We start from the raw sequence: 27,500 nt of genomic DNA, 5'->3' as shown, positions 1-27,500 counted from the left end.
GCAAACATACAATGCTCCAGAAAATTACTGTTTCCAAATACTTCCAAAACACATTTTACAAAAACCTAAAACACTTCTACCTACTTCACGAACAATGTTATAAACAACCCTAAACACTTTAAGTTCAAATCTCAGACAGGACACTACGGCAATCGGTGTCTTGAAAGACCCACAAATAACTCTTGTGACTGAACCAGATCACTCAACACCCATTTCCAATCAGACATGAAAATGCCAATCCCCCCAATCCTTACACTTGACATCTAGACTAACGGCACCCAGAAACTGCTAACACTAGACTCAAAAGCCACGAAACCAGACCAAATCCATCTTAATCATGAAGTCCTGTGTCCATGCCCTTTCTCCAATCCTGCAATCTATTTTCACCCAATCGCTCACCTCCACATCCTTCCTGTTGTGCAAATAGCACCCCTCCTTTTTTCAAGACGCGCAAACGCACAAACCCGACTAACTATCGCCCCATCTTTCTCGTCTAATTATTTTTAGAACATAATACACAAACTCATCATGAACCACATTGATGCTCACATCCTTAGACTCGCAACACGGTTTTCGGCCCAAACGTTCTTGTGAGAACTAATCACTTTAGAAAGAGATTGAAATCGTTGCACTGAGAATGACTATTGGCACATAATTAAGTTATATATTACATATTCTGAAAAAAAACAAAAATCCATAATTGGTCTGCTAAAAATTTAAAAAAAAGATATTTTATGTGCAAATGTAGCTCATACATTGTTACTGATTTTTATATTTACGAAGCTATTATAAATAGTATTCCAGAATCCCAACCCTCGTATACCTTTACGTGTTTTATTTCTACCGGTACTTTTGGTTTGCAGGTAAATTGTCAGGCCTACGAGAAGAAGCGACTTCAGTACAAAGAGTCGGCTGGATGAGAATATGGTTTCATTAATGTGGCCTTGCCAGTTTGCCTCCCCAAGAAAACCATACTGGCAGCAAACCGTATAGTTGTTGGTGCTGCGGAAGGGCTAATATCCCTCCTACCCAGCAAGTACGGCGGACTATGGGTCCCTGTGTGTTGGTGACCGCTGGGACTCGGGTAGGGAGTGGGAATTACCCCTCATCCTAGTGTGAGGCTTCTGGGGGAAAGCCCCAGGGAACCCTGCAGGTGGATTATGCGACATGCAGCCAGCCAGTCAACCCTCTCTATATGGGGGTGGCAGAGGTGGTGCCCACCCGGAGTGACTGCCAGAGGTTAGACCTCAGGTGGGCTGTCAGGGTGGGGTCTTGGCATGTCCGTTCCTTGCGACAGGACGATCAGTTACCACTACTGTCGAGGGAATTGAAGTAGCTGAGAGTTGAGGTGGCTGCTCTCTCGGAGGTGAGAAGACCTGGCAGCGGCAAGATTAGTGTGGGTGGCTACACTTATTACTTGTCGGGCCGCAACGATGGCTGCCATCTCCCTCGGTAGTAGAAGTCACTTCAATCGATGAGCGTATTATGGTATTGTGACTGAAGCTTTCATTTGGCTTCATGTTTCTTATTGCTGTGTACGTTCCTACGGATGTATATAAACTAGGTGTTTTACGCCAAACTTGCATGTGTGAAAGACAGCTGTCCTCGGCAAGATATTCATGTTGTTCTAGGTGCGGTATCCGACTGCAATCGAGCTGGCTACGAGATGTCTGTCGGTCCTCATGGCTCAGGAGCTGATGCTGGCAGCGAGAATAGCCTCTTTTTCCGTGACTTTGCTAGGTCCCTGAAATTGAGGATTTCTAGCTCCTGGTATCAGCATTCTGACCTGCATCGTTGGACTTGTTACAGCGATACAGGTAGTGTGGCCTAGGAATTCGACCACATCCTCGTTAGCACTTGATGGAGGATCCTCCAGAACTGCAGGGTGTATCGAAGTGTGCGTTGTATAAGGTTGATCCACCAACAGTTAACATGGATGCGGGTAATATTGAGACTCCTGCCAGATCCACCCATCAGCGAGTATCCACCCTCCCTGACCGAAATCAGGGGGGCGATCTCCAAGCTGAAGAGTGGTAAAGCAACAGGTGTTTGTGGCATCCCAGCCGAATTGTTAAAGGCTGGTGGAGAACCTATGGCAAGGGGCTTGCATGCAGTCCTGTCTGCCATCTGGCAGACTGGTACCTTTCCCCCTGACCTGCTGAGGGGTGTGGTCATCCCTCTCTGGAAGGGGAAAGGGGATCAGTGGGATTGCAGCAATCACCGAGGCATTACACTACTCAGTGTACCAGGCAAGGTACTCGCACACATCTTACTGAGACGTATCAGGGACCACCTGTTGAGGCACCAAAGGCCGGAATAATCTGGATTCACTCCTGGTAAGTCCTCAATAGACCGCATCCTGGCGCTTCGAATCATTATAGAGCGCCGTCGTGAGTTCGGACGTGGGCTGCTCGCAGCCTACATCGATCTCAAGAAGACGTTTGACACGAATCTCTCTGGGAGATCCTGAGACTGAGAGGAATTCCAATAAGGATTATTGGACTAATAGCAAACCTGTATACAGGCACTGAAAGTGCTGTAAAGTGTGGTGGGGGCCTGTCGAGCTTCTTCCCTGTTAGTTCAGGTGTGAGGCAAGGCTGTGTTCTTGCACCAACACTTTTCATCACTTGCATGGATTGGGTACGGGGTAGAGCTACTGTCCAAAGTGACTATGGAGCAACTCTGGGCAATATCAAGGTTACAGACCTTGACTTTGCTGCTGATGTTGCCATTTTATCTGAATCTTGTGGCGAATCTCTGGAAATCCTAGTGGCGGCTCTTTAGCAATGAAGCGAAGCCCCAGGGGCTAGAGGTCTGGACCAAGATCCAGGATTTTGGGGGCCTACTAGGAGACCCTGTGCAGTCTGTACGTGCTTGCGGCGAAAATATCGAAGTCACAGAGAGCTTTATATACCTCAGTAGAGCAGTTCATGACTCTGGGTTGTCAGACCAGGAAGTCAGGACCAGGATGACCCTCCCCTGGGTGGAGGCGGCATGTGGGACGACCGAGAAAGTCGTGGCTTGAGCAGATCGATCAAACCTGTCGTGAGGAGCTCAAGATGGGCCGGGCCCCTGCCTGGTGGCTCGCCATGAGGGACCCTCGTACATGGAAGTGAAGGGTGGATGCGGCTAAACGCCCCCGCTGGCGTTAGCTCCTAAATGGTAAGTGGATTACACAATACTTTTACATTTCTTCAAACGTTGAGAGGTTTTACTCAATGTACTTTTACACAATACCTTTCTTGCACTCAAATTAACACCCAGTGCTTACACTTCACGCTTAAATTATTAAACACAGACAGGAGTCTACATAATATTTACATCTCAAGAACAAGCACTGACTTGTTCCTCTCCTTCACATACTACTAGACAAATACACTAGACACACCATCTTGCTTCTGTAGTTTTTTTTTTTTACCATGCATGAATTGCACCTGGGTTGTAAAATAGGACCAACATGTCATTGAGTGAGAGATCCGAACATGGCGACAAATATCTTGTCGACTGCTTGGGATCCTTCAGCTATGTGCTGGGCTAGCTATTAATAGCGTTGTGACCTGCATCTCCCATCACCTTGATCAACTCCTTCAACATACTCCACTCACAGGACAGCTCGCCTTCAGAACATGCTTCTTCCCTCGAACCCTCACAAGCCTTCATAAAACATTCAACTTAAATAAGAATATTTAGTCTTTCCCTTCCTTATCCCTTTGTCTTTTGCTTTGGCTAAGGTCTTTGTGATGACGTCTTTACTCTCTCTAGCCTCAGAACTTTACCCTGTTCTCGAATTTCCTGCAGCATTTTAACTTTCTCTCTGTTTCCAGGTGAAGTAGGAAGTTGAAAACAAGCTCCCTTTCTTGGACGCCCTAGTTCATTGCTCTGCTGACCACATATCTTCTGTACACAGGAAATCTATGCACAGTGGAATGTACATAAACTTGTACCATCCATGTGAAGATTGGTGTTGGCACCTCTCTATTCCTTAACACTTCCATATCTGTGACTCACAGTACCAGGATGGAGCTTGATTACCTGCATTGTCCTCCAAACTGGGCTACCCTCATGATGATCTCAGAATTACATTATTCAAGGTGTGGCATACCCTCCATCACGACTCCTCTCCTGAAAAGACCTGCCCGCTCTCAGCCTGCCCTACACTGAGATGGTTAATGGTTAATGGTTAAAAGCAAAATAAATGTGCTAGACATCTAGGGTCATGTAGCACTATAGTTAATGTTAGTGAAGGGTGGTTGGGTTAGTTAGTGATTAGTTGTTAAAGCTGGGTTAAGGAATTGGTGAGTGAATGGGTTGGGTCGGGTGAGGTAATGTAAAGGGGTTAGAGTAAGTGAAGGATATATATGCGTTTGAGGAAGGAAAAACAGGTTGTCAAAGCAGAAAGTGTGAGAATCTGTAAGGATGTCTGATAGGTTGGGATGTCTATGTAGGGAGGATAGGTGGGAGAAAGTAGAGGTACGGGCTGCTTCAAAACGTGGGCATGACAATAGAATATGTGGGACTGAAAGAGGAACATTCGGAAACCGCGAATGTTCCAATGAAGGACAGTTATACTTTCGTTGATCTAGTGGCAAAGATTGCAGTGCGTGTTGGAGAATTTGAAGGGGAAGGTGCTAGAGGGTGGGATAAAGAATGAGGTTGGGGAGGTGGTGGTGTATCAGGAGGGGTGTCGGGAAGTAGAGGGTCTGGGGAAGAGGGTACTTGTGACATGAGGGATTCACGTGTGTATCCAGGAGGGAGTGGAAGGGATAGAGGGGATGGTGGGAGGGTTAATATAGGTGGGGCTGGAGTCAGGGGGAATGGGTTTTGTTGGGATGGGGTAGGAGGATTGGGTGTAGGGAGAATGAGTAGGAGGATGGATAGATATCGGCAGTCACTTTGAGTGTGGAGGGAGCGGGAGTTGTAGAATTTGAAGGTGGATGAGTATTAGTTTGGTACTCGATTATGTAGTTCTGGATATCTTCAAGAGTTTCTGTAATGGGGTTGGTAGCAGAGTATTGTGAGATAAAGGTTTTCTTGTGAGGAGGGGAAGAGAAGTCTGAGAGTTGCTACCTCACTCAAATTTGTAGGTGGGGCAGCCTCTATAAAATACATTATGGGGGCCGCCACAGTTTGCACATGTGCGTGATTGTGCAGAGCAGTTTGATCGAGTATGGCCAGGTTGGGCACATAGCGGGCATCTGGCTGTGGAATGACAGTTTTTGGCTGGGTGTCCTAAACGCCAACAATTTTGGCACTGACGAGGAGGTTGTTGATACGGTCGGACAGATTGGGATTCCCCACCTATGTAAACATTGAAGGGAAGGTCATGTCTTCGGAAAGTAATTTTGGCAATGTTAATGGATTTCTTACGATTTCCTCTGGGAGGAATGGAGTAGCATTGTACATATGTTGCATCATAGTCTGTGAGACAAGCGAGTAAGTCTTCTCCACATCTGACCATGCTTTGTCATAGATTGGGCAATCTGTTGGGGAGATAGAGACAGTTCCGGTGCAAGTATTGAGGGTTGGATGAGGTTCTGTAGGGATGGGATTACCACATAGATCAGTTAGTTTTGTTAATGCTATAGCTTGGTTTTCAGTTGTTACTGTGACGAGACGGGAATAGTCGGGTCGGCTACGGAAAGAGACTTTGCCTACTTGTTTTTTGGAGGCATTGCTGGAAGAGGAGGGTGTTTTTAGAGTAGGGAGCTGTGGGAGGGATCACGAAAAATAGGTCCCATTTGGCTGGGCTAAATAGAGTATTTAGGATTCTTGTAGAGGTGGGGGTAGTAGAAGTGCGGGGACGTGTGGAGGAAGGAGTAGTGTTGAGGGGGGGTAGTGTTATGGGGAGGTGGGCAATAAGGTTGTAAGGTAGTAATAAGGGGAGATGGGGTGGTTGATGAAGAAGGTTGTGGGAGTAAAGGAGTTGAAGTTGAGCATGCTGGGAGAGTAGAAATGTTTCCTGGGGGTTGGTTGTTTAGGGTTGATACTGTACTAGTATGCATTGATGATGGGGTAGTTGCAGTGTTCGGAGCCGTGGTCAAAGGAGAGCCGGGATTGGGGCTATTTGATAAAGGGGCAAGCCTCATTGCCCCTAAAAGTGGGGTTACATCTTCATTATTGGCCATGATAAGCCTGAAGTATGTTGGGGGGGGGGGGGGGAAGTCCACCCCTCAGGGTCCCCTTGAGGGGTAAGGGCCAGGTATGGCAGGGAAATACCGTGCCCATGGTTCCCTCAGGCCGTTCAGGACTGACATAAAGTCAGCCTTTCATCCTTTCAGCACGGCTCTCACACCTTAGGAGGTGGATGGTAGAAGGGATTGGTGAAGAAACTGAAACGAAAAGTATGAGTGGGAAAAAAGACTATGCAAAATTAGTTGAGTCCCAAGGTTGAGTTCCCATCATTGGGTCTCAGTCTCCGTCTCCTAAGCCCCCCCACGACGACAACGGGCAAAGGATTGGGGTGGCCTACACTGAGATCTACTCTTTCCATTGTCACCTGCACCCTCTCAACTGTTGGCTTATCTTTCGCTAGTAAACGCGACCTGGTCCACGCCAGTTTTCCCTCCACCTCGAAGGTGGGCACCTATGCTATTCATTGCGTCTCCTGTGATAAGCAGTACTTTAGTGAGACAGGCGCCAATATCACTTAATGTCTTTTTGAACATAGATGTATCCAGGTGACACGATAACAATGCCCTCTTCTATCGTCAGGCCTTCAAATGGATTGGTCAGCTGCATGAACGGTCTTTCCTTATGCTGATGTCCATGCCCGCTGACTGGTGAAATCGTCCTTAATCAACCTGCTGGCTAATTTCAACTTTAAACTGCGGTTTTTCTTCTGAATATGAAATCCAGTAAAATTTCAATAAATCTAGCTTGTCCATTGAGTTTTTCTACCACAGTATGAACATGGTTGAGTGTTTTATCATTCATACACTTCCTTGGTTCTCAAGGGATCACAAACACCGTAAAAAAGTACTCTACAGACATGAGCAGACAACTCCTGAAAATTGGACAGTTTTGAAATACTTCCCGCCTTAAAAAAGTGTATACATAAATAATATATATAACTATAATATATATAAATATGATATATATAAATAAATAAAATATGTATAAATAAATAAAATATATAATTTTATTTATTTGTATATTATATCATATATCTTATTTATTTGTATATTGTATCATATATTTTATTTATTTGTATATTATATCATATGCATATATATTTTATTTATTTATATATATATCATATGTATATATAATATTTTATTTATTTATATATTATATATATCATATCATGTATATATAATATTGTATATACATGATATGATATATATAATATATATCATATGTATATATAATATTTTATTTATTTATATATTATATATATGTATATATAACACGCACTGCAATTTTTGCCAGTAAATCAACGAAAGTATAACTATCCTTCATTGGAACATTCGCGGTTTCCGAATGTTCCTCTTTCAGTCCCACATATTCTATTGTCATGCCCACGTTTTGAAGCAGCCCGTACCTCTACTTTCTCCCACCTATCCTCCCTACATAGACATCCCAACCTATCAGACATCCTTACAGATTCTCACACTTTCTGCTTTGGCAACCTGTTTTTCCTTCCTCAAACGCATATATATCCTTCACTTACTCTAACCCCTTTACATTACCTCACCCGACCCAACCCATTCACTCACCAATTCCTTAACCCAGCTTTAACAACTAATCACTAACCCAACCACCCTTCACTAACATTAACTATAGTGCTACATGACCTTAGATGTCTAGCACATTTATTTTGCTTTTAACCATTAACCATTAACCAAATCCACCTCCGGTGCTGGTTTCGCAGAAACCTCCCCAACTCGCACTTTCAAATACCCTCTCCCTCCTGAATCCTTTTTGCCTTAAAACACACACACTCCTTTCTTCCTCTTTCACTATTTTTACCGACTCCCGTAACTCCTCATTTCTCAGTCTATGCACTCGACCAATTCCCTTGTCTGCAAGATCCAGAACTGGTTGTTCTACCTGTCCACACGCCATAAATCGTATCAGATTTTGCTGGGTGCCCAGCTATGTTGGAATCCCCGGCAATGAACAGGCTGACACTCGGGCACGCTCCGCCGCTATGTACACATGGCATCAAACAACTTTCTCACGTATTCCAGCCACTAATTATCATCACCACTTTAAAACCTTCCTATATACCCGATGGCAATCTTTCTGGTCAAGTCTTTGCACGAATAAATTACATACTGTAAAACTATCAATCTCCTGGTCAGCTCCATTTCATCGAAACAGACGTTGGGAGACGGCTCTCGCCGGCTTACGTATTGGCCACACCCGTCTAACACACTTCTATCTGATGCCACGTTCTGATCCACCCCTATGTTCCTATGTAATGTCCCTCTCTCAGTTCCTCACATTGTTGTCCTGTCCACGCTTTGCTGTAACCCTAACCCTATCCCTGCCCCCCCCCCCCCCCCTATCCTCCCTTCACCGACCTCCCAACCTATCAGACATCCTTACAGAATCCCACTTTCTGCTTCGACATGTTTCCCTTCCTCAGACGCATACATACCCTTCACTTGATCTAGTCCCCCTTACCTAATCCTACCTTAACTCATTCACTCATCAACTCCTTTACCCATCTTTAACCTTTCCAATATTACTCTAGATTGGTGACTTATAGCAACTAACTACTAACTCAACCGCCCTTCACTATCCTTTTACTATACCTTCCTATGGTACTACATGACCTTTGATGTCTAGCACATTTATTTTTATTTTAATCCATTGACCATTACTATACAGTCTTCATTGTGTACCCACTCCCCCCTTATTACCACTCTTCAACCTTATTGTCCTCCCCACAGTACCACCCCTCTCCATACCACCCCTCTCCATACCACCCCTCTCCATACCACCCCTCTCCATACCACCCCTCTCCATACCACCCCTCTCCATACCACCCCTCTCCATACCACCTTCGTCCTACGGTTTCCACCTCTGCAAACCTTTTGAGTACCCTTTTTGGCCCAACCAAGTGGGGTCGGTTATTTGTGATTCCCCCTACAGCCCCTTACTCTGACAATGACTTCTTCTTCCAACAATGTCTGTGAATATTTTTCCTTTATACAAAGTGTTTCTATTTAAAAGAATTGCCTCTGTAGATACAGTATACTCTGTGCGAATAAGTTAAAAGCTCGGGCTCGCACGAGCTGACTGAACCCTCACGTCGACTTGTTTCGCGCACAGGTGGAAAAGGGAGGCATGGGGGGGGGGGGGGGGGGGGCAGATCGCTGAGGTACAACAACGGAGACGCACCCTACTGTAGCTGAGGGGCGTGGACGTTTTTTTTCCCACTTATTTTATGGTAAGGAGATTCAATTCTAATGTGTTTTGAGGAGGTAATTCATTTCAAGAAAGTTTTGTTTATAATTTTGTTTAATTTTAAAGTTTCAGTATTGTTAGAAATCCCAGCGTTGTTAGAAACGAACCGGCCTTGGTTCTTGTGACAACTTTTTTTAAAAGGAAATTCTTGCTTTTTTGGGTGCATGCGGTTCGATAAGGTTTCGGCGGTGTTAGTTATTCTTGGATACAATTATATTAAATTCCTATTGCATATTTTTTTTTTTTTTTTTTTTTTTTTTGGGGGGGGGGGGGGAATTAATTGAAGTTTGTTTTGTTACTTATATTATTATTATTTTCATCATTATTATTGCTGTTTTGTCTCTGAAGCATAATATTGAATGAAAATAAATGGATTATTTTCACATATTGTTTAAACTCAGACCTTCAGAACTGAAGACCACCTTTGACTCAAAATAAACAAATTATTCAGTCTCCAAAAACAAGTAGGCGAAGTTTCCTATCTACTCAGACTAAGCTCACTGGCAAACTTAGGCCTGCCCAACCTCACTCCTCCCTGGTCATGATCATTCAAATTGCTCTGCTCAGTCATGCACATGTGCCAATCCCATAATGAATTTTATAGGAGCTGCTCTGCCTGCAAGGTCGAATCTGAGGTAGCCGTTCAGATTCAAACTTAGCCTTACTCTACATGAGCCCAGACAGGAAACAAGCAGTTTTTTCTTTCTACCTATTCCAAAACTGTCCCCTCTTCTCTTCTCTTCTCTTGATGTCTCAGCATCTCCCCCAGTATCTTTTCCCTCTACCCTGAACCATCCTACCTCAACTCCCTCTATCCCCCAATCAAGTTCCTTTTCCAGTCTAAATCCAGATACTCCACTCTCTACCCGGATGCTTACCCTTTCTCCTCACTCTACCTGTCACACTAAATTATCTAAACATACCACTCCATCTTCTACCACATCCTGTCCCACACCTATTTATCTCTTCTCCTCACAAGATTTTTTTTTTTTTTGTGTTTTTTATCTCAGACCTCCCCACCCAGCTCCTCTCCAGAAACTCTTGAAGACATCCAAAACTACCTAACATGACCCAAGAGAATGCTCTGCTCCCTCATCTACATTCAAAGTATTTGCCAATATCCATCCTCCTCAATGTCCCCCTCCTCCTTTTCCTCCCATTCTCCCCCAAAGCATTCCATCCTCTTCGTCTCTGTGTGCACCACCATTCCGTTTTTCCTTTCCCTTTTTACCATTACCACTCTCACCCGGATGCTCATGTGACTCCCTTATGTCACGACATCCTTCTCCAGATCCCTTCCTTCCTAACATTCGTCCTGATACTATACCACCTTCATTTTTTCCCTTAGCTCACTATCTGGATTCTTCTACTTCCCCAACTACCATTTCTGCCCATATTCCCCGTTCATTATTTTATAATGGTGTTTTTTTTATACAGTGTTAATCTTCCTTTCTCAGACACATGGATGCTCTCCTTTTGATCTAATCGCCCAATATCTCTGGCCCCTTCCCCTTTTACAAGTCCCCGCTGTGCTCCACTTGCTCTCCTCTCTTTACCCTTTGCACTCTCGTACTGTTCCACAGCGCTCAGCATCCTCTGACATCTAACATACTTTGTCCTAATAATAGACTCCTTTTTACCCTTTTCCCCCATAACACTTTACCTTTGACATTTAGCACATTTTTTATAACAATACATTTAACAATGCAATAACCATGCAAAGAATTCATAACCATTATCTTATGAACCAAAAAAAAATCCTTACATGGGGGCTTTGCCCCAATTTTCAATCTATCGTTGTATTTTGAATGTGTTTCTAATGACCTTAGATGTTGACACAGCCGAAAATTTCAATATATAAATGAATAGTATTGTGTAAATTTGAATGAGAGCCCTTGATAAGTGTTGGAAGGGACAATTTCAGGTTCTAAAGTAACTTGGTCCTGTAATCTATGACATACTGGAGCTGCAGCAGCCTCCTCTTACTATGCAAATCAGCTTAGGCCATATGTCACGACATTAAAGACTTGACTTTGTGAAGGAGAGTAACCAGTTACCTTATCCTGCCATGATCAATGATGCGCAAGATCCGAGTGGACTGTTTTCACAAGAAAGAATGCCAGCACATACTTGGAACATAAGCATTGCCCTGCTGTGTGAAAGGTGTACGTGCATGGGTAATTATTTGGGAATAATGGTCAATGGTTAAAAGCAAAATAAATGTGCTAGACATCCAAGGTCATATAGGACTATAGTTAAATGTTAGTGAAGGATGGTTGGGTTAGTGATTAGTTGTTAAAGCTGGGTAAAGGAATTGGTGAGTGAATGGGTTAGGGTCGGATGAGGTAATGTAAAGGGGTTAGATCAAGTGAAGGATATATATGCGTTTGAGGAAGGAAAACAGGTTGTCAAAGCAGAAAGTGTGAGATTCTGTAAGGATGTCTGATAAGTTGGGATGTCTATGTAGGGAGGACGTGGGCATGATATATGGGACTGAAAGAGGAACATTCTGAAACCGCGAATGTTCCAATGAAGGATAGTTATACTTTCATTGAAACATTCTGAAACCGCGAATGTTCCAATGAAGGATAGTTATACTTTCATTGATTTACTGGCAAAGATTGCAGTGCGTGTTGGAGAATTTGAAGGGGAAGGTGCTAGAGGGTGGGATAAAGAATGAGGTTGGGGAGGTGGTGTTGTATCAGGAGGGGTGTCGGGAGGTAGAGGGTCTGGGGAAGAGGGTACTTGTGACATGAGGGATTCACGTGTGTATCCAGGAGGGAGTGGAAGGGATAGAGGGGATAGTGGGAGGGTTAATATAGGTGGGGCTGGAGTCAGGGGGAATGGGTTTTGTTGGGATGGGGTAGGAGGATTGGCTGTAGGGAGAATATGAGTAGGAGGAAGATGGATATCGGCAGGGTGGAACGTTTATTCTGTCTGCTGCGGGTAGTGCGGGAAGGGAGAGGGGAAGGTGTTGGGGAGATAGAGACAGTTCCGGTGCAAGTATTGAGGGTTGGATGAGGTTCTGTAGGGATGGGATTACCACATAGATCAGTTAGTTTTGTTAATGCTATATCTTGGTTTTCAGTTGTTACTGTGACGAGACGGGAGTAGTCGGGTCGGCTGCGGAAAGAGACTTTGCCTACTTGTTTTTGGAGGCATTGTTGGAAGAGGAGGGTGTTTTGAGAGTAGGGAGCTGTGGGAGGGATCACGAAAAATCGGTCCCATTTGGCTGGGCTAAATAGGGTATTTAGGATTCTTGTAGAGGTGGGGGTAGTAGAAGGGCGGGGACGTGTGGAGGAGGGAGTAGTGTTGAGGGGGGTAGTGTTATGGGGAGGTGGGCAATAAGGTTGTAAGGTAGTAATAAGGGAGGATGGGGTAGTTGATGAAGAAGGTTGTGGGGGTATAGTTGTTGAAATTGAGCATGTTGGGAGTAGAAATGTCTCCTGGGGTGTTGATTAGGGTGGATACTGTACTAGTTGGCATTGAGGAGGGGGTATTAGTTGTAGTGTTCAGAGCCGTGGTCAAAGGAGAGCCTGGGGTCAGGGAATCGGGCGAGTTTGAATTGGTGGAGCTATTTGATGAAGAGGCAAGCCTCATTGCCTCTAATAATGGTATGGTTAATGGTTAATGGTTATTGGTTATTCATTGTTGGCCATGATAAGCCTGGAGTATGTTGGGGAGAGAAATGGTCCACCCCTCAGGATCGCTTGAGGGGTAAGGGCTAGACAACTAAAGCAGGGGAATACCGTGCCCATGGCTCCCTCAGGCCGTTCAGGACTGGCACAAAGTCAGCCTTTCATCCTTTCAGCACGGCTCTCACACCTTAGGAAGTGGATAATAGAAGGGGTTGGTGAAGGGACAGAAACGAAAAAGTAGGAGGGGAAAAAAAAGACCATGCAAAATTTGTTGAGTCGATGGCTGAGTCCCAAGGTTGGGGAGTTCCCCAGCATTGGGTCCCAGTCTCCGCCTCCTAAGCCCCCCCACGACAACAACGGGCAAGGGATGGGGGGGGGGGGGGTTGATGAAGAAGGTTGTGGGAGTAAAGGTGTTGAAGTTGAGCATGTTGGGAGAGTAGAAATGTCTCCTGGGGGTTGGTTGTTGATTAGGGTTGATACTGTACTAGTATGCATTGATGATGGGGGAGTTGTTGCAGTGTTCGGAGCCGTGGTCAAAGGAGAGCTGGGATTGGGGCTATTTAATAAAGGGGCAAGCCTCATTGCCCCTAAGATTGGGGTTATGTCTTCATTATTGGCCATGATAAGCCTGGAGTATGTTGGGGAAAAAAATAGTCCACCCCTCAGGGTCCCCTTGAGGGGTAAGGGCCAGGTAAGGCAGGGGAATACCGTGCCCATGGTTCCCTCAGGCCGTTCAGGACTGACATAAAGTCAGCCTTTCATCCTTTCAGCATGGCTCTCACACCTTAGGAGGTGGATAGTAGAAGGGATTGGTGAAGAAACTGAAACAAAAAGTATGAGTCGGAAAAAAGACCATGCAAAATTAGTTGAGTCGATGGCTGAGTCCCAAGGTTGAGGAGTTCCCCATCATTGGGTCTCAGTCTTCGTCTCCTAAGCCCCCCCCCCCCCCCCCCCACGACAACAACAGGCAAAGGATTGGGGGGGAAGAAATACAAAAGAAATGCTAGGATCAACTAGCGAGTTGATGAATTACGTTCTTTATGAATTCCACTTATGTATATATATATATATAATATATTCTTTTTGTTTTTGTTTTTCTTTTCTTTTCTTTTCTCTTTTTTTCTATCTTAATTTTTCAATGATTTATGTTTTGTAATTATTTTAATACAAAAATAGTGTCAGTGCAATGGGATATTTTCATTTTGATTATTGCAAGGCTCCTCTGTGGCGGTCGCAGCAGGCTGCTTATCTGATTTCTAAACTGGGAACTCTACTTCAAGCTCTCCATCCTGCGTGAACTGCAGCCTTGCCCCGTAGAAGAACGGAACTCCCATGCAGATATCCTTTATCATGGATTTTTCTCTGACTACAATCATAAGCTCACTTTCTTTCCCGAATGCCTTAACGCAAACGTCCTCCTCGGATATGTGTTGAATGGCTTCTTCACCATTAACATAGGTAACTATGAAGTCGGATGGTGCTTCTGTCAGGGACAAATTGAGTTCCTTCGCCTGAGCCTGGGTACCTTTTATACATAGTTCACTACCTGTGTCGATCTTCACTTTGACGTCTTTGCCATTAATGTTCGCTATTCCCGTTGGTACGCTTAGAAACACCCAGTCGGCATAGTAGTTGTCCAGGTCAATGACACAGCAAAAGCCCTGAAGAACATCCTGACCCAGCAAGTTATTTGAAATATCCACCACTATGAATTTTATCTCGCACTCAAAGCTGTTTATCCTGAAAGGGAGATCCAAGTATCCGATCTCATAGGCAGGGGAATCGGGGTATGGCGGTTCCAGATCTTCCTTCTCGTAGCCTAACTCAGTCACTAGTTTCAGAGAGAGAACGCTGATGGAAGCGCCCGTATCTATAAGGAAAAGGAATTCCTCTCCCTTTATCTCACCGATTACGCCCGGAGAGAGACTTATGTGGTTTGACGATTCCCGCCGTCTTATACACCATGTTAGCTTCTGTGAGGGTTGCCGTCGAGGGAGAAGACGAGACTTGTCTCCTTGGCTCGTGTTCCAAAGGTGTAATCATTGAAAAGCTCTTTCGCCGCGACCGCTTGAGAAACGTCGGCCTCTCCGCATCGCGAGTTGATTCTGCTAACGAACTTGCACATGAATATATCTGTGTGTGTGTGTGTGTGTGTGTGTGTGTGTGTGTGTGTGTGTGTGTGTGTGTGTGTGTGTGTGTGTGTGTGTGTGTGTGTGAGTGAATGTGTATGTGTATGTGAAAGTTCTTGGTGGTGAGGATGGGTGTACTTTCTCTCTCTCTCTCTCTCTCTCCTATACAGTTTTATTATAAACATCTTGTCTTGCTTGCTTTGAATCATTTTAAACATTTGACTTTTTACTCCTAATTTTGAGATTAATTCCTTTTTCTTAGAACGATTGTTTTACAGGTCACTCAGTGGACATGAACATGAAAACTTAATTGATTTTTGCCCATTTCATCTCCCTCAAAAATACTTCTTTTACAGCATGGTAAAATATTCAAAATTATGAATCTCCCAATTCCAGAAGGGTGATGCGTGTCAGAAGTGTCTCAAGTCACTCCTCTCAGCTTCAAAACTTCTGCCCCTGGAAAAAACTACAGCGGGTGCTCAAGGTCACCTGATTCAAACTGTATGCAAATGTATAGTAAATGGTTAATGGTTAAAAGCAAAATAAATGTGCTAGACATCTAAGGTCATGTAGCACAACAGTAAATGTTAGTGAAGGGTGGTTGAGTTAGTGATTAGTTGCTAAAGCTGGGCAAAGAAGTCGATGAGTGAATGGCTTAAGGTCAGGTAAGGTAAAGAGGTTAGATCAAGTGAAGGATATGTATGCGTCTGAGGAAGGAATGTATAGTAAAAATACCTTCTGAAAATGGTATATACTTTCATATCTTAACATTTTTAGGTAACTGCTTTAAGCTAGATGGATATACTGTTAATGTTAGTAGAGTTATCTCGGCCTTTCAAGCCTTTGTCATAAATAATAAAAAAAAGGAAATAAAAGTATCAACAGCCATTACCTGTTTTTATTTTCTTTCATGAATTACAACAGGTCCCTTAAATTTGAACACAAATGGCCACTGGGCACTCAACAGAAGCAAAGCCATCACTAAAACAATTTGAATGAGTGTAATGAGCTTTCAAATGTTCTCACTTGTACAGGAGTTGCAACAAAATCCATACCAATGTATCAAAATAAAAACTATATGATAAATAATCTGCATAGTCACCCTTACCCATCAATAATACATCTGAAGATGACTTGAAGATGACTGACTTGATGACTAACTACATGTAGCATGAGATTATGAAATGTCACAGTATGGCTTCACTGCTGTTCTGCCCTGAACACTGACTAGCCTTTTCCTTACTCCATATGGAAAAAAGAAAAGAAAAAAAAAAAAAAAGCTAATTACCATTTTTTCCATGTTTGTGCAGTCACAGCAGAGAAAAATCAACTTACACACCATGAACAAAATACAAATAACAGCCTTTGCTGAATGAGTCAGTATGAGAGAGCCATCTAGAAAACACATCTGACAAAAACAGGACTTTGTCAATAAAACTTCAAAACACATGGATGAGCCATACCAATAGCCAAGAGTTGACAAGAGTAAGTGTGCTATGATTCAACTCCATTTCCATAAAGTGATGCCACATTTAAGCAAGCTTGTGGGCGAGATCAAGTGTGGATTAAATATTCAAATATGTTATAAAGACAGTATTTAATGGTTACAGATAGATAATTTGCTTGTCTCTTGTGAGATAAAGGAGAAGAGGACTATGGTTTGTATTTGTTAAAATATCACTTTTATATAACTTATAAAACAAAAGGAATGCCTGATTGGAATGCAAAAGTAATCCTTACGGTGATACTTAATTTAAGCATGTCTTAACATTAATATTACCAAGTGACAAGTTTGAGAATCAATTCCTAATTCACTCCTCTCGTAAATTGAATATATAAATTCAAGAAATAAGGCCTTTTCATTCTAATTCAAAGACCAACCCCCCCCCCCCCTTAAGAATGTGGCAAAACTTTACCAAACACGATCTTGAATCTCCCTCCCCTCCCTTCCCTTCCCTTAAAATGTACTGTATTCCTGCCAGCTAATCCACCAAGCAGATACAACACACAGATACTTCCTCCAACTGTTCATCCAGCAAAAAACCTGTGTGGTGTCCCTTGTGCAACGCAGAACCACTTGTAGCCTCTGTTTCATCTGAATATTGTGCATAAGGTGTCATAAACAATCAAAGAAACTGCACTGAAAAAGAACAGTTTGAGACAACACAATACATAAAATGGTACAAGAGTTGAAGGAGGATGCTGAACTAATACCATGTTCACTGTTAACAAGCTCAACTACAAGGGTGACTCAGAGACCTAAAGATGTAAACTAGCCTATCCCAAAGGGAGTGCTGAATAATTGATTTTATTATTACTTTAAAAAAGAAATACACTCAGAATATGCCCTTATAAAAATATTACAGCCCATTTTATGAATTCCATACAGACTTCAAACTTCACCAACAAATAACAATCTCACTACAAATACAAATCTCTTTAATATAAATTTGTAGATAGCAAAAGTAAAATAAAGTATTTATAAAAATGACCCAGAAAAAACAAAACTACATTAAAAAATGGCATTATTATAAATAATTTTGTTCAAAGATAATTTCCTCCGGTTGGAATTCATTAACGAAAAAAATATTATTCACTACAGCATTTGTGCCAAAGCATCATCTCAAGAATCCAGATTTTTTCCAGCTTTTGTTGTAGCCTAGTCAACCAGATATTCCATTACAAAAAAAACAGCTTTTAATGCCCAATTTGTTTACACATACTCATAAGCCAATCCAACAGAATAAGCAGCTTACAAACAACCGCCATGCAAAAACCTAAACAGCAAAACCAAAGAATACACACTCAACAAACACTGCTGTCAGCTTTCCAGTACTTCATTATCTTCCTTAAAATCACAAGTGAAAGCTTTGCAATAGAATAAGACTGGATTCTTCCAACACCAACAGGTCCATCTGTGTATTATATTACAGTCAAGAAAATTATAATGAAAGCCATTAAATTTGTTCCAACAGCCTATCCTTGAGGAACTAATTTGGATGAAATCCCTCATAATTTTTGTACTTTTGACCATTAAAAAAGTATGGTAAAACCTTGTCCCCCAGTTCTCTAAAACAAGTTATAACAAATAAAAACAAAAAATATCAATACCCAACATTACCCTGACTGATCCTCATAAAGATGAGAGGCTATGAATGAAATGGCACCAAATTTTTTTCCCACAATAAAATGGTGAATATCAACATTGGTAACTTATAAATCATTAACAATATATTGGCATTGTTAATATAACTTAAAAGAAATAAAAGATTGTAAGTACAGTATAATAACTCAAAATCATTAACTCTCACATCATGCTAATTTTCATGATTCTTAGCAATATTAATACTTAATACTTCATATCAAATCATTACAACTTTTCCCATTCATAGGCTTCTATGTCATGATTCATATGCATGTGTGAGCTAACTCAAAGAAATAAACCAAATGTAATATCACCTATAAACTCTTCAAGTAATGATAGAAAATACTAATATGAGCCGATTCACTCTTCTTTTTAAACATTTAAAGTTTAAATATGCATCTTTTTATACTATGCAGCTATTCTAACTGTGGATACTGATCGAAAGAATGTCATGTATCACAGAAACACAAGAAAACAAACTGATCTTTGTAAACAACTTGGTGAAAAAACTACCAATTCAAGTCCATTCCCTACCCTTTAAGTAGCATAACTTACAGTACCAACTGTACACAGTAGCGCAAACAGGGAAGGGGGTTAAAAATATATACATAAACAAATAAATGAACCGTTACAAAAATTAATAAATAACACTGATAAGACAATAATGCATAATCTAATCGTGCATGGTGGGGATTACGTATTTCCTCTGATAGGGGGCTCCCCATATGAATATTGTGCAAGCGCTACTGACAAAATAAAAATCTCAACTGTGGATGAGCAACAACCAATTAAATTGTGCTGTCATATCAACTACAAAAGGTTCATTTTCCTTTCCAATATAAGAAATATGATCCTGCTCATACATAACTACATGTCAACACTTGTTAAAAAGTAATTAATCCCCTTATCTTAAGTAATGGACGCAATATGACAAGAATTCTCGTACATGTCATCTTGTTCTTACGTGGAATCCTGGACAGAAAGGATCGGTCACATTTACAAAAATACAGGCAATTATCTTACTAACATTTGGGCCATTATCAATCACCTGTCAAAACCCTCTGTCACATTTAAAGAAAAAGGAAAAACAAAAAAGAAAAAAGAAACTACAAGTACACTTTCAATAATTACCAGTGCTTACTTAACCAAATATAAAATGCAATCAGGAAAATCCTTACCATATAAACAGTATCCCTCATTGCATCTTAAAAGGAGCTGAAATTTTAACTATTCACAAATGCTTGCTTCAAGGACTCCAGGAAACACTTTAAAGCCTCCAGTGTACTTAACTGGGAATCTTTGGTGTTTATATAATGAAAAAAGAAGACAATACATCAATGGCCCACACATCATTACACTTTGTTGCTATACAAGACTGTAAGCACCACCAAGACTAGTAAAAATAATGGCACAGTACACCTACCCTCTCACTGCAGTTCCCGATATCCAAGCTCCATCTTGATCCACCAAGAGGACTCAAATCTCAATGCATACTCTGGTTTTATGAACAGTGTTAGTTTAAAATAAATTTCGAGCACCAAAGTTGATCCTTAGTATGTAAGGATTATATGAACATTTATAAATACTCACTATCATTCTAATACTGTCATCATTTGGCCATTTACACTTTCTGAAAACCTCAGAATTTTTTTTTTTTTTTTTTTTTTAAGTAACTTACACTAATCAAATATCTTCTTCACTGGCAAGTATTGTTTGCAAACAATGGTATAAATAAAATGATCATAAGTATACAAAAGAAGAAACTAGACTTAATACAACATTAGATCTGACCCCTGGCAAATCCACAAGAAACGCAGTCATCACAGTTTGCACAGACAAAAGAGAATGGGCACAGCTGCCCCTATAGCCACAAACACAGGCAGCATTGAGCTAGTGTCATCTGAGGCATACGGGTCTGGGGTCCGGGGCCCACTAGGGCGACGTTTGGCCGTAGACTGTTGTTTGTTATTTTGGTTATTGGCATTTTGGTTCAAGCTGTTGGTGTTCGGTCGTGGCTCCTCGATGTCATTGTCTAAGTCCTCTTCTCTGGGTAATGGCTGTAGCTTGGGAACATCTGCAAAAGTAGGAGTCATCATATATCCATTTGACATTTTTCAAAGATTTAAGGCACATTTATAAAATGACAACTGATATCTTGTATATGTGTCACATACAGGTGCTTATGCAGCACCCCCCCCCCCCCCACACACACACACACGGTCATGCATAAGCATACATACATATGCTTAATACTACAAGCAATTCGCTTTCAATCTTCAATTACTTATATTCTTGCATATCACTAGAATTCTAATTTGTAAGTTCTTACCAAAAGCAAACTGAATGGTTACCTTTGCTCAATAATTGATTCCTCAAAATCTAAAATTGAAATATCTCTCGAATTACTGCATTTATCAGACCTTAATTTCATACATTCTAAAACCTTTTTTTCATACTATAAAAAAAAAGGATAATTATTCTTAATTACTATATATCAGAAAAATGCTGTATGCAATAACTGAGCACAAGTGCAGTTAAGCATTTCCAAACTCACCATCAAGTCTTCCTTTTATGACAAAGATTGCATTTACTTTCGGGTTATCCCTATAGCCCTGGAATAACAGAGAAGATATAAACCACACAAGCATAACAAATATAATACATGGAACAATATTTTAAAATCTGAATTGTCCAAAATCAATAGGCAAGTCAGACACAAAACATCTTCAAAGTATTCCCTTTGAACATACCTTGACAAAATCAACCCTGAGTTTACTACCTCGGAGGGTGGTTTCCTGCCCTCCGACTATGAGCGTGTTGCCTGCAATGGTGAAGGGAACATACTCATCGTGTGCTACACCACGTCCTACACGGCCAAAGATGTCCAGCGCAGGAATAACTGTCAGGTCTCCATTCATAGATACATCAAACACCTGTAAATATGGCAAAGGGCTTATTAACTGGAAAAGATTGTTCTATTACACTTACAGACACACTTAGAATATCAATCGCCTGATGGAGCATTTTATCTCCTACACGTCATTTTCATGTCCATCATGAGAAGCATTCCACATCTGTTTATCACAACGGCATGCAAGTGTGGAGGCAAGCCCTGATACAATACATATTTTCTATTAAAATTTAGATTTTTTTTTTTTTTTTTATATCAGTATGATATTGTTTTTTCATCACAAACTTAAACCTAAAATCAAAAGAATATGATTTTTTTTATTATATCTCCTTTTTAGGAATAACAAAGTAACTAATGTTTGTACAGCTAGGTCATATTTGCTGATAGTATAGATTTACATTTTGTAATGAACTACAGATTCTGAAACAAGGAAAACATACCTTCTGATCTGGTGCATTAAAATAAACTTCAGAGAACTTGAGAACTAAAACATAGTCCCCATCTCCTTTGAGAGGAATTTCATAACCAAAAGTTGAGTGGTGGTATCTCTCAGTTTGGTACAAGATCTGGAAACAGTATAAAACAGAAATCAGTCATTTAGACATATTTAAAATTACTTCACCTTTTACTTTCATATTATCTTCAATTTAAAAAGTTCTAAGAGAGGGGGAGAGCGAGAGAGATGAAAGGAAAGAGAGAGCGAGAGAGATGAAAGGAAAGAGAGAGCGAGAGAGATGAAAGGAAAGAGAGAGCGAGAGAGATGAAAGGAAAGAGAGAGCGAGAGAGATGAAAGGAAAGAGAGAGCGAGAGAGATGAAAGAAAGAGAGAGCGAGAGAGATGAAAGGAAAGAGATGAGCGAGAGAGATGAAAGGAAATGAGAGAGCGAGAGAGATGAAAGGAAAGAGAGAGCGAGAGAGATGAAGAGAAAGAGAGAGCGAGAGAGATGAAAGGAAAGAGAGAGCGAGAGAGATGAAAGGAAAGAGAGAGCGAGAGAGATGAAAGGAAAGAGAGAGCGAGAGAGATGAAAGGAAAGAGAGAGCGAGAGAGATGAAAGGAAAGAGAGAGCGAGAGAGATGAAAGGAAAGAGAGAGCGAGAGAGATGAAAGGAAAGAGAGAGCGAGAGAGGGTGGAGAGGGAAGAGAGAGAGGGGAGGGAGGAGAGAGAGAAGGGGGAGAAGAGAGAGAGGGGGAGAGAGAAGAGGGGGAGAGAGAGAGAGGGGGAGAGATGAGAGAGAAGAGGAGAGATGGGAGAGAGATGAAGAGGGGGGAGGTGGGGAGAGAGAGAAGAGGGAGGGAGAGAGAGAGAGAGGAAGAAGAGGAGAGAGATGAGAGAGAGGGGGGGAGAGAGTGAGAGAGAGAGAGAGGGGAGAGAGGAGAGAGAGAGAGAGTGAGAGTGGAGAGACGAGAGAGAGAAGAGGAGAGAGAGAGAGAGGAGAGAGATGAGGAAGAAGAGAGAGCGAGAGAGAGAGAGGAAAGAGAGAGGAGATGAGTGAGAAGGGAAGAGAGAGGAGAGAGAGAAGGGGAGAGAGAGAGAGACGAGAGAGAGGGAGAGAGAGAGGAGGAGAGAGAGAGAGGGAGAGAGAGATGGATGAGAGGAGAGAGAGAGAGGAGAGGAGATGAGAGAGGAGGAAGGAGAAGGGAGAGAGAGAGATGAGGAGGAAGGAGGAGAGACGAGAGAGATGAGAAGGAGAGGTGAGAGAGAGGAGAGAGAGGAGAGAGGAGAGGAGACGAGAGAGAGAGAGGGAGAGAGAGAGAGAGGAGAGATGAGAAGAGGAGAGGAGAGGAGGTGAGAGAGAGAGAGAGGAAGGAGAGAGGAGGAGAGAGAGAAGGAGGATAGGGAGAGAAGGAGAGGAGGAAGAGAGAGAGAGAGAGAGAGGGGAGGAGAGGAGAAGAGGAAGGAGAGAGAGGAGAGAGAGAGAGGAAGAGGAGGAGAGGAGAGGAGAAGGGGAAGGGGAGAGAGAGAGAGAGAAGAGGGAGAGAGAGAGAGAGCGAGAGAGGGAGAGAGAGAGAGAGAGAGAGGGATGAGGAGAGAGAGAGAGGAGAGAGAGGAGAGAGAGAGAGGAGGAGAGATGAGAGGGAGAGAGAGAGGAGCGGAGAGGAGAGAAGGAGAGAAGAAGGAGAGGGAGAGAGAGAGAGAGAGAAGGAGGAGAGCGAGAGAGAGGTGGAGAGTGAGAGAGGAGAGCGGATGAGAGAGAGGAAAGGAGGGAGAGAGAGAGATGAAGGGGAGAGAGAGCGAGAGAGTGAGAGAGAGAGAGAGAGGAGGAGAGAGAGAGGAGAGAGAAGGGAGAGAGAGAGAGAGAGAGAGGAGAGAGAGAGAGTGAAGAGAGGAAGGAGAGTGAGAGAGAGAAGAGGAGAGAGGAGAGGAGAGGAGAGAAGGAGGAGAGTGAGGAGAGAGAGGATGATGAGATGAGGAGAGAGAGAGAGAGAGAGAGAGGAGAGAGGAGGAGAGAGGGGAGAGAGAGGAGATGATGGAGAGAGAGGGAGAGAGGGAGAGAGGAGAGAGGAGAGAGAGTGAGAGGAGAGAGGGGAGAGAGAGAGAAGGTGGAGGAGAGAGAGAGAGAGGAGAGAGTGAGGAGAGAGAGGAGAGGGAGAGGAGAGAGAGAGTAAAGAGAGAGGAGGGGAGAGAGGAGAGAGAGGAGAGAGGGGGGGGGAGAGAGAGAGAGAGGGGGAGAGAGAGAGAGGAGGGAGAGAGAGAGAGAAGGGGGAGAGAGAGAGAGAGAGAGGGAGAGAGAGAGGAGGAGGAAGGGAGAGACGAAGAGAGAGAGAGGAGGAGAGAGAGAGAGAGGAAGAGAGAGAGGTGAGAGGAGAGAGGAGAGAGGGGGAGAGAGGGATAGGGGAGAGGAGAGAGGAGAGAGGAGAGGGGGAGAGAGAGGAGATGGGAGAAGGAGAGGATGAGAGGAGGAGGAAGGGAGAGAGGAGGAGAGAGAGGAGGTAGAGGAGAGGAGGAGAGGGGAGAAGGAGAGGGAGAGGAGAGAGGAGGAGGAGAAGGGAGGGGGATGAGAGAGAGGAGGAGGAGGGAGGAGGAGGAGAGAGAGAGGAGAAAGGAGAGGAGGGAGGGAGGGGAGAGAGATGAGGAGAGGGGGAGAGGAGAAGAGGAGAGGAGAGATGAGGAGAGATAGAGGAGAGGGGAGAGGAGGGAGGGAGGGAGGAAGAGAGAGAGAGGGAGAGAGTGGAGGAGAGTGAGAGTGATGAGAGGAGAGAGGGAGGGAGGGAGAGGATGGAGGGAGATAGGAGGGGAGAGAGAGAGAGAGGATGAGGAGAGAGAGAGGGAGAGATGGAGAGGGAGGAGAGGAGGATGAGAGGAGGGGAGAGAGGATGAGAAGGAGAGGATGAGAGGAGGGAGATGGAGAGAGAGTAGGAGAGAGGGGAGAGAGAGAGGGAGAGGAGGGAGGAAGAGGAGAGGGAAGGAGAGAGAGGAAGAGAGGGGAGAGGGGGAGAGGGAGAGAGAGGGAGAGGGGAGAGTGAGAGAGAGAGGGGAGAGGAGATGGGAGGAGGAGAGAGTAGAGAGATAGAGGGGAGACTGGTGAGAGGAGGAGACGCGTAGGAGAGAGGAGGAGAGAGATTAGGGAGTGCGATGAGAGGGGAGAAAGAGAGAGAGAGAAGGAGTGGGATGGGAGAGGAAAAAAGAGAGGAAGGAGAGGAGAAAGGAGTAGAGAAGAAGAAGAGTAAATGAGAAAGAAGTAGTAGGAGAATAGAGATTTGGAGTATATGAGAGAGAGAGGAGAAGGGGGAGATGAAATGAGAGAGAGGGAGAATGAGTGGAAGTGAGAGTGAGAGAGGTGCAAGGGAGGTCGGAGGTGAGAGAGAGAGATGAGGAGAGGTGAAAGTGTGAGGAAAAGAGAGAGAACAGAGAGGAGAGGAAGAGAGGCAGAAAACAGGTGGGAGATAAGAGGAGTGTGGGAGAGTGTGTGAGAGTGTGGGGGGAGGTGGAGGAGGTGGAGAGAGATGAGGGAGAGGTTGAAAGGGACGTGTTAGCAATCTGTGATTGCTTATTCTATTCAGGAACTCTTCAACAAGGCATTTGGGAAACGTCCACCAAATTTGTCAGAATTTAAAATTTCTTTATCTTTAATTGATTTAAAACCTAAATGTGGTACCCCTTTAAATTTAAGCCTTAGAACTACCAAACTGGGCTTATACTATAATCAATCTAGGCAAAAATTTCTTGTCTTTATCCATTCCAGCCAGTATCAGGAGTTTAATATTACAGTAAAATTCAAGCTTTATATAATTGATGATTGATTATTAAGTTTTTTGCCCAATATCTCTTCCACCCCATCCGCCCAGAGCTGCAAGCATTCCAGGCACATACCTTTTTCATTAATTGAATGAATGGTAACCACTATCCCTTTTTTATCTTATTCGGGCAAGTTTTACTGATTTTTAAGCCTGGGGTAATTTTTTACAATAAACTTTTGTATACAAAATGTAGTGGAAGTTAAAAAAATTTACCTATAAGTATGGTTTTTATAAATTTCATTTTGAAAAAATTTCTTCTAAAATACAGTTTAAATATTAGGTAATCTACATCGGTTATTCATTTTCCATATCAATAAATATTGTTTTTTTTCTCAAACTAAATTCAAGGTACAATTTCATACAGGGTATTGCTATCAAAAACAAACTGGCACCACTTCAATTTCCTTTTAGCTTCTGGCAAGGTAGCAGTCCATACACTTTCCCTTTGGTTTGAATAGCAACAAAACAGCTCTGTTTCCAATTTTATGGGGGGATAGGTTTTTTGGCTATGCCAGAGCAATCGATGTGCCTCAATGGGTCGGACTACTGTTGGCTTATTACTGTTAATCAAAGCTTGTTGTAGTTTTTGGAGAAGTTTAGCCCTTACAATCATTTATATTTTTTTAGAATCCTTGAGCTTTCCTGCATTTCCAAAGTCAGTTGTAAACGGTTTTAAATTTTCAACCAGCCACTTCAGTGGAAATTAATTTACTAAACACTAGGCGATGTTATCTAAGAAACTCCCTTCTAATTTTTTTTCATCGAAAACAAAAATTTTTACCATCCATTATATAAGTTGTTAAGACTAAAGAATTCAAAGAGTTTCTGGTGTTATTACTACTTTGTGACTGACCAAATAAATTTAGTAATACCATATTTTTTTTGGGGAAAATTTTAACTGCAAAAATTTCATACAACTGCCTATTTTCGTACAACGTGAAGTAAATCGGGTTTGGACCCAATTACTTTCCCACAGTTTATTGCTGTTTAAGAAATGTAACCTTTTAATTTTTTTCCTTTTAATCACCATTAATCATCGTGATGGTTAACATATTCATACACTGGAGTAAACACCACTGGTCATAGGAAAAGATGAACTCGAAACCCCGAACGACATGCCATGGGATAGTTTAAATTTTTGTTATTTATTCTTTATCGCAACTCCCTATCAGGGCAAACTGGCATTACCGGTACAACAAAAGCAATATTTAAACGCTTACTACGTCTGAAGCGGGCACTCACCTGCATTCACAGCATATATGACCTCTCCAAGACCACACGCCTTGGCAATAAAAGTCAATAATAAGAGCAAAGAATGAATATATCTTTTATTTTCCATAGCTCTCCCTGGGTGACGGCTGGCGGCTTGATTCCACAGGTTCGTAACGCTGTCAACAATTTGCTTGGAGCTGTCGTCTGCTACTGGGGTCGTCCTTTTAGCTTTTGTTACTAGAGGTATTTTCGCTTAGGCGGTGCTGAACACGAATTGGAAACCTCTCAACCTTAAAATAACTTTTGAACTTATTTTTTAGTTCTATAGTATTTTTTTCGAGGGAGAGGATACTTGATTTTTTTATGAGTTTAATAAGCTATAAGAACGGCCACCACCACGCTGGGCCAGCTGATTGGCTACAAGGAAATACATTGATAAACATCGCTACATGTTTCTCTTCGCGTGATGTTACACGCGAGTTAATCTATTTTATGGCTTTAGGTTATAAATGTTTCTGACGAGGTTATTATTACTCGCAGACGTGGCGTTGGCGCGTTTACTCGCACCAAGGAATTCCAATATCTTTAAATTCTGATGAGGATAATTGTTTGTTTGAGTTTGCATTTAGAGGCCCCGTGTGTCAGAAATCAGGAAATAGTCTTCTGTATGATATAAATACCATGATGTTAAGAGAAAAGAAGCTATATACCAGAGAACCAATAGCCACGTGGTGACGTCATAGTAGCCCGGGGTAGATATTGGCGTATTATTTCCAAATTTACCTTGTGAGAGCGGAAATTATACGCATAATA

At 42.6% G+C, this 27,500-nt stretch overlaps 1 protein-coding gene across 1 annotated transcript; it reads right to left on the bottom strand.

Moving 5' to 3' along the window:
• Positions 1–16,065: 16,065 nt before the first annotated feature.
• Positions 16,066–26,878, bottom strand: LOC125047551 (malectin-like). The gene is made up of 6 exons (XM_047645826.1): positions 26,696–26,878; positions 26,442–26,458; positions 21,678–21,832; positions 21,077–21,259; positions 20,881–20,938; positions 16,066–20,400 (listed from the first exon to the last, which is right to left on the bottom strand). The coding sequence occupies exons 1-6, from the start codon at positions 26,812–26,814 to the stop codon at positions 20,147–20,149; spliced, it is 786 nt and encodes a 261-aa protein (XP_047501782.1). The 5' UTR covers positions 26,815–26,878; the 3' UTR covers positions 16,066–20,146.
• Positions 26,879–27,500: the final 622 nt, after the last annotated feature.

This window comes from Penaeus chinensis, chromosome 41, assembly GCF_019202785.1.
Source record: "Penaeus chinensis breed Huanghai No. 1 chromosome 41, ASM1920278v2, whole genome shotgun sequence".
Lineage (NCBI taxonomy): Eukaryota > Metazoa > Arthropoda > Malacostraca > Decapoda > Penaeidae > Penaeus > Penaeus chinensis.
This window is presented reverse-complemented; position numbering and strand designations above follow the sequence as displayed.

Bases quoted from the DNA above. Each gene is read 5' to 3' on its own strand.
- LOC125047551 (XM_047645826.1), bottom strand. From the start codon at position 26,814: ATGGAAAATAAAAGATATATTCATTCTTTGCTCTTATTATTGACTTTT. The intron at 21,260-21,677 runs GTATGTTTTCCT...CCATATTTACAG, and splicing joins TTAATGCACCAGATCAGAAG to GTGTTTGATGTATCTATGAA. The intron at 20,939-21,076 runs GTATGTTCAAAG...CTGTTATTCCAG, and splicing joins TCAGGGTTGATTTTGTCAAG to GGCTATAGGGATAACCCGAA.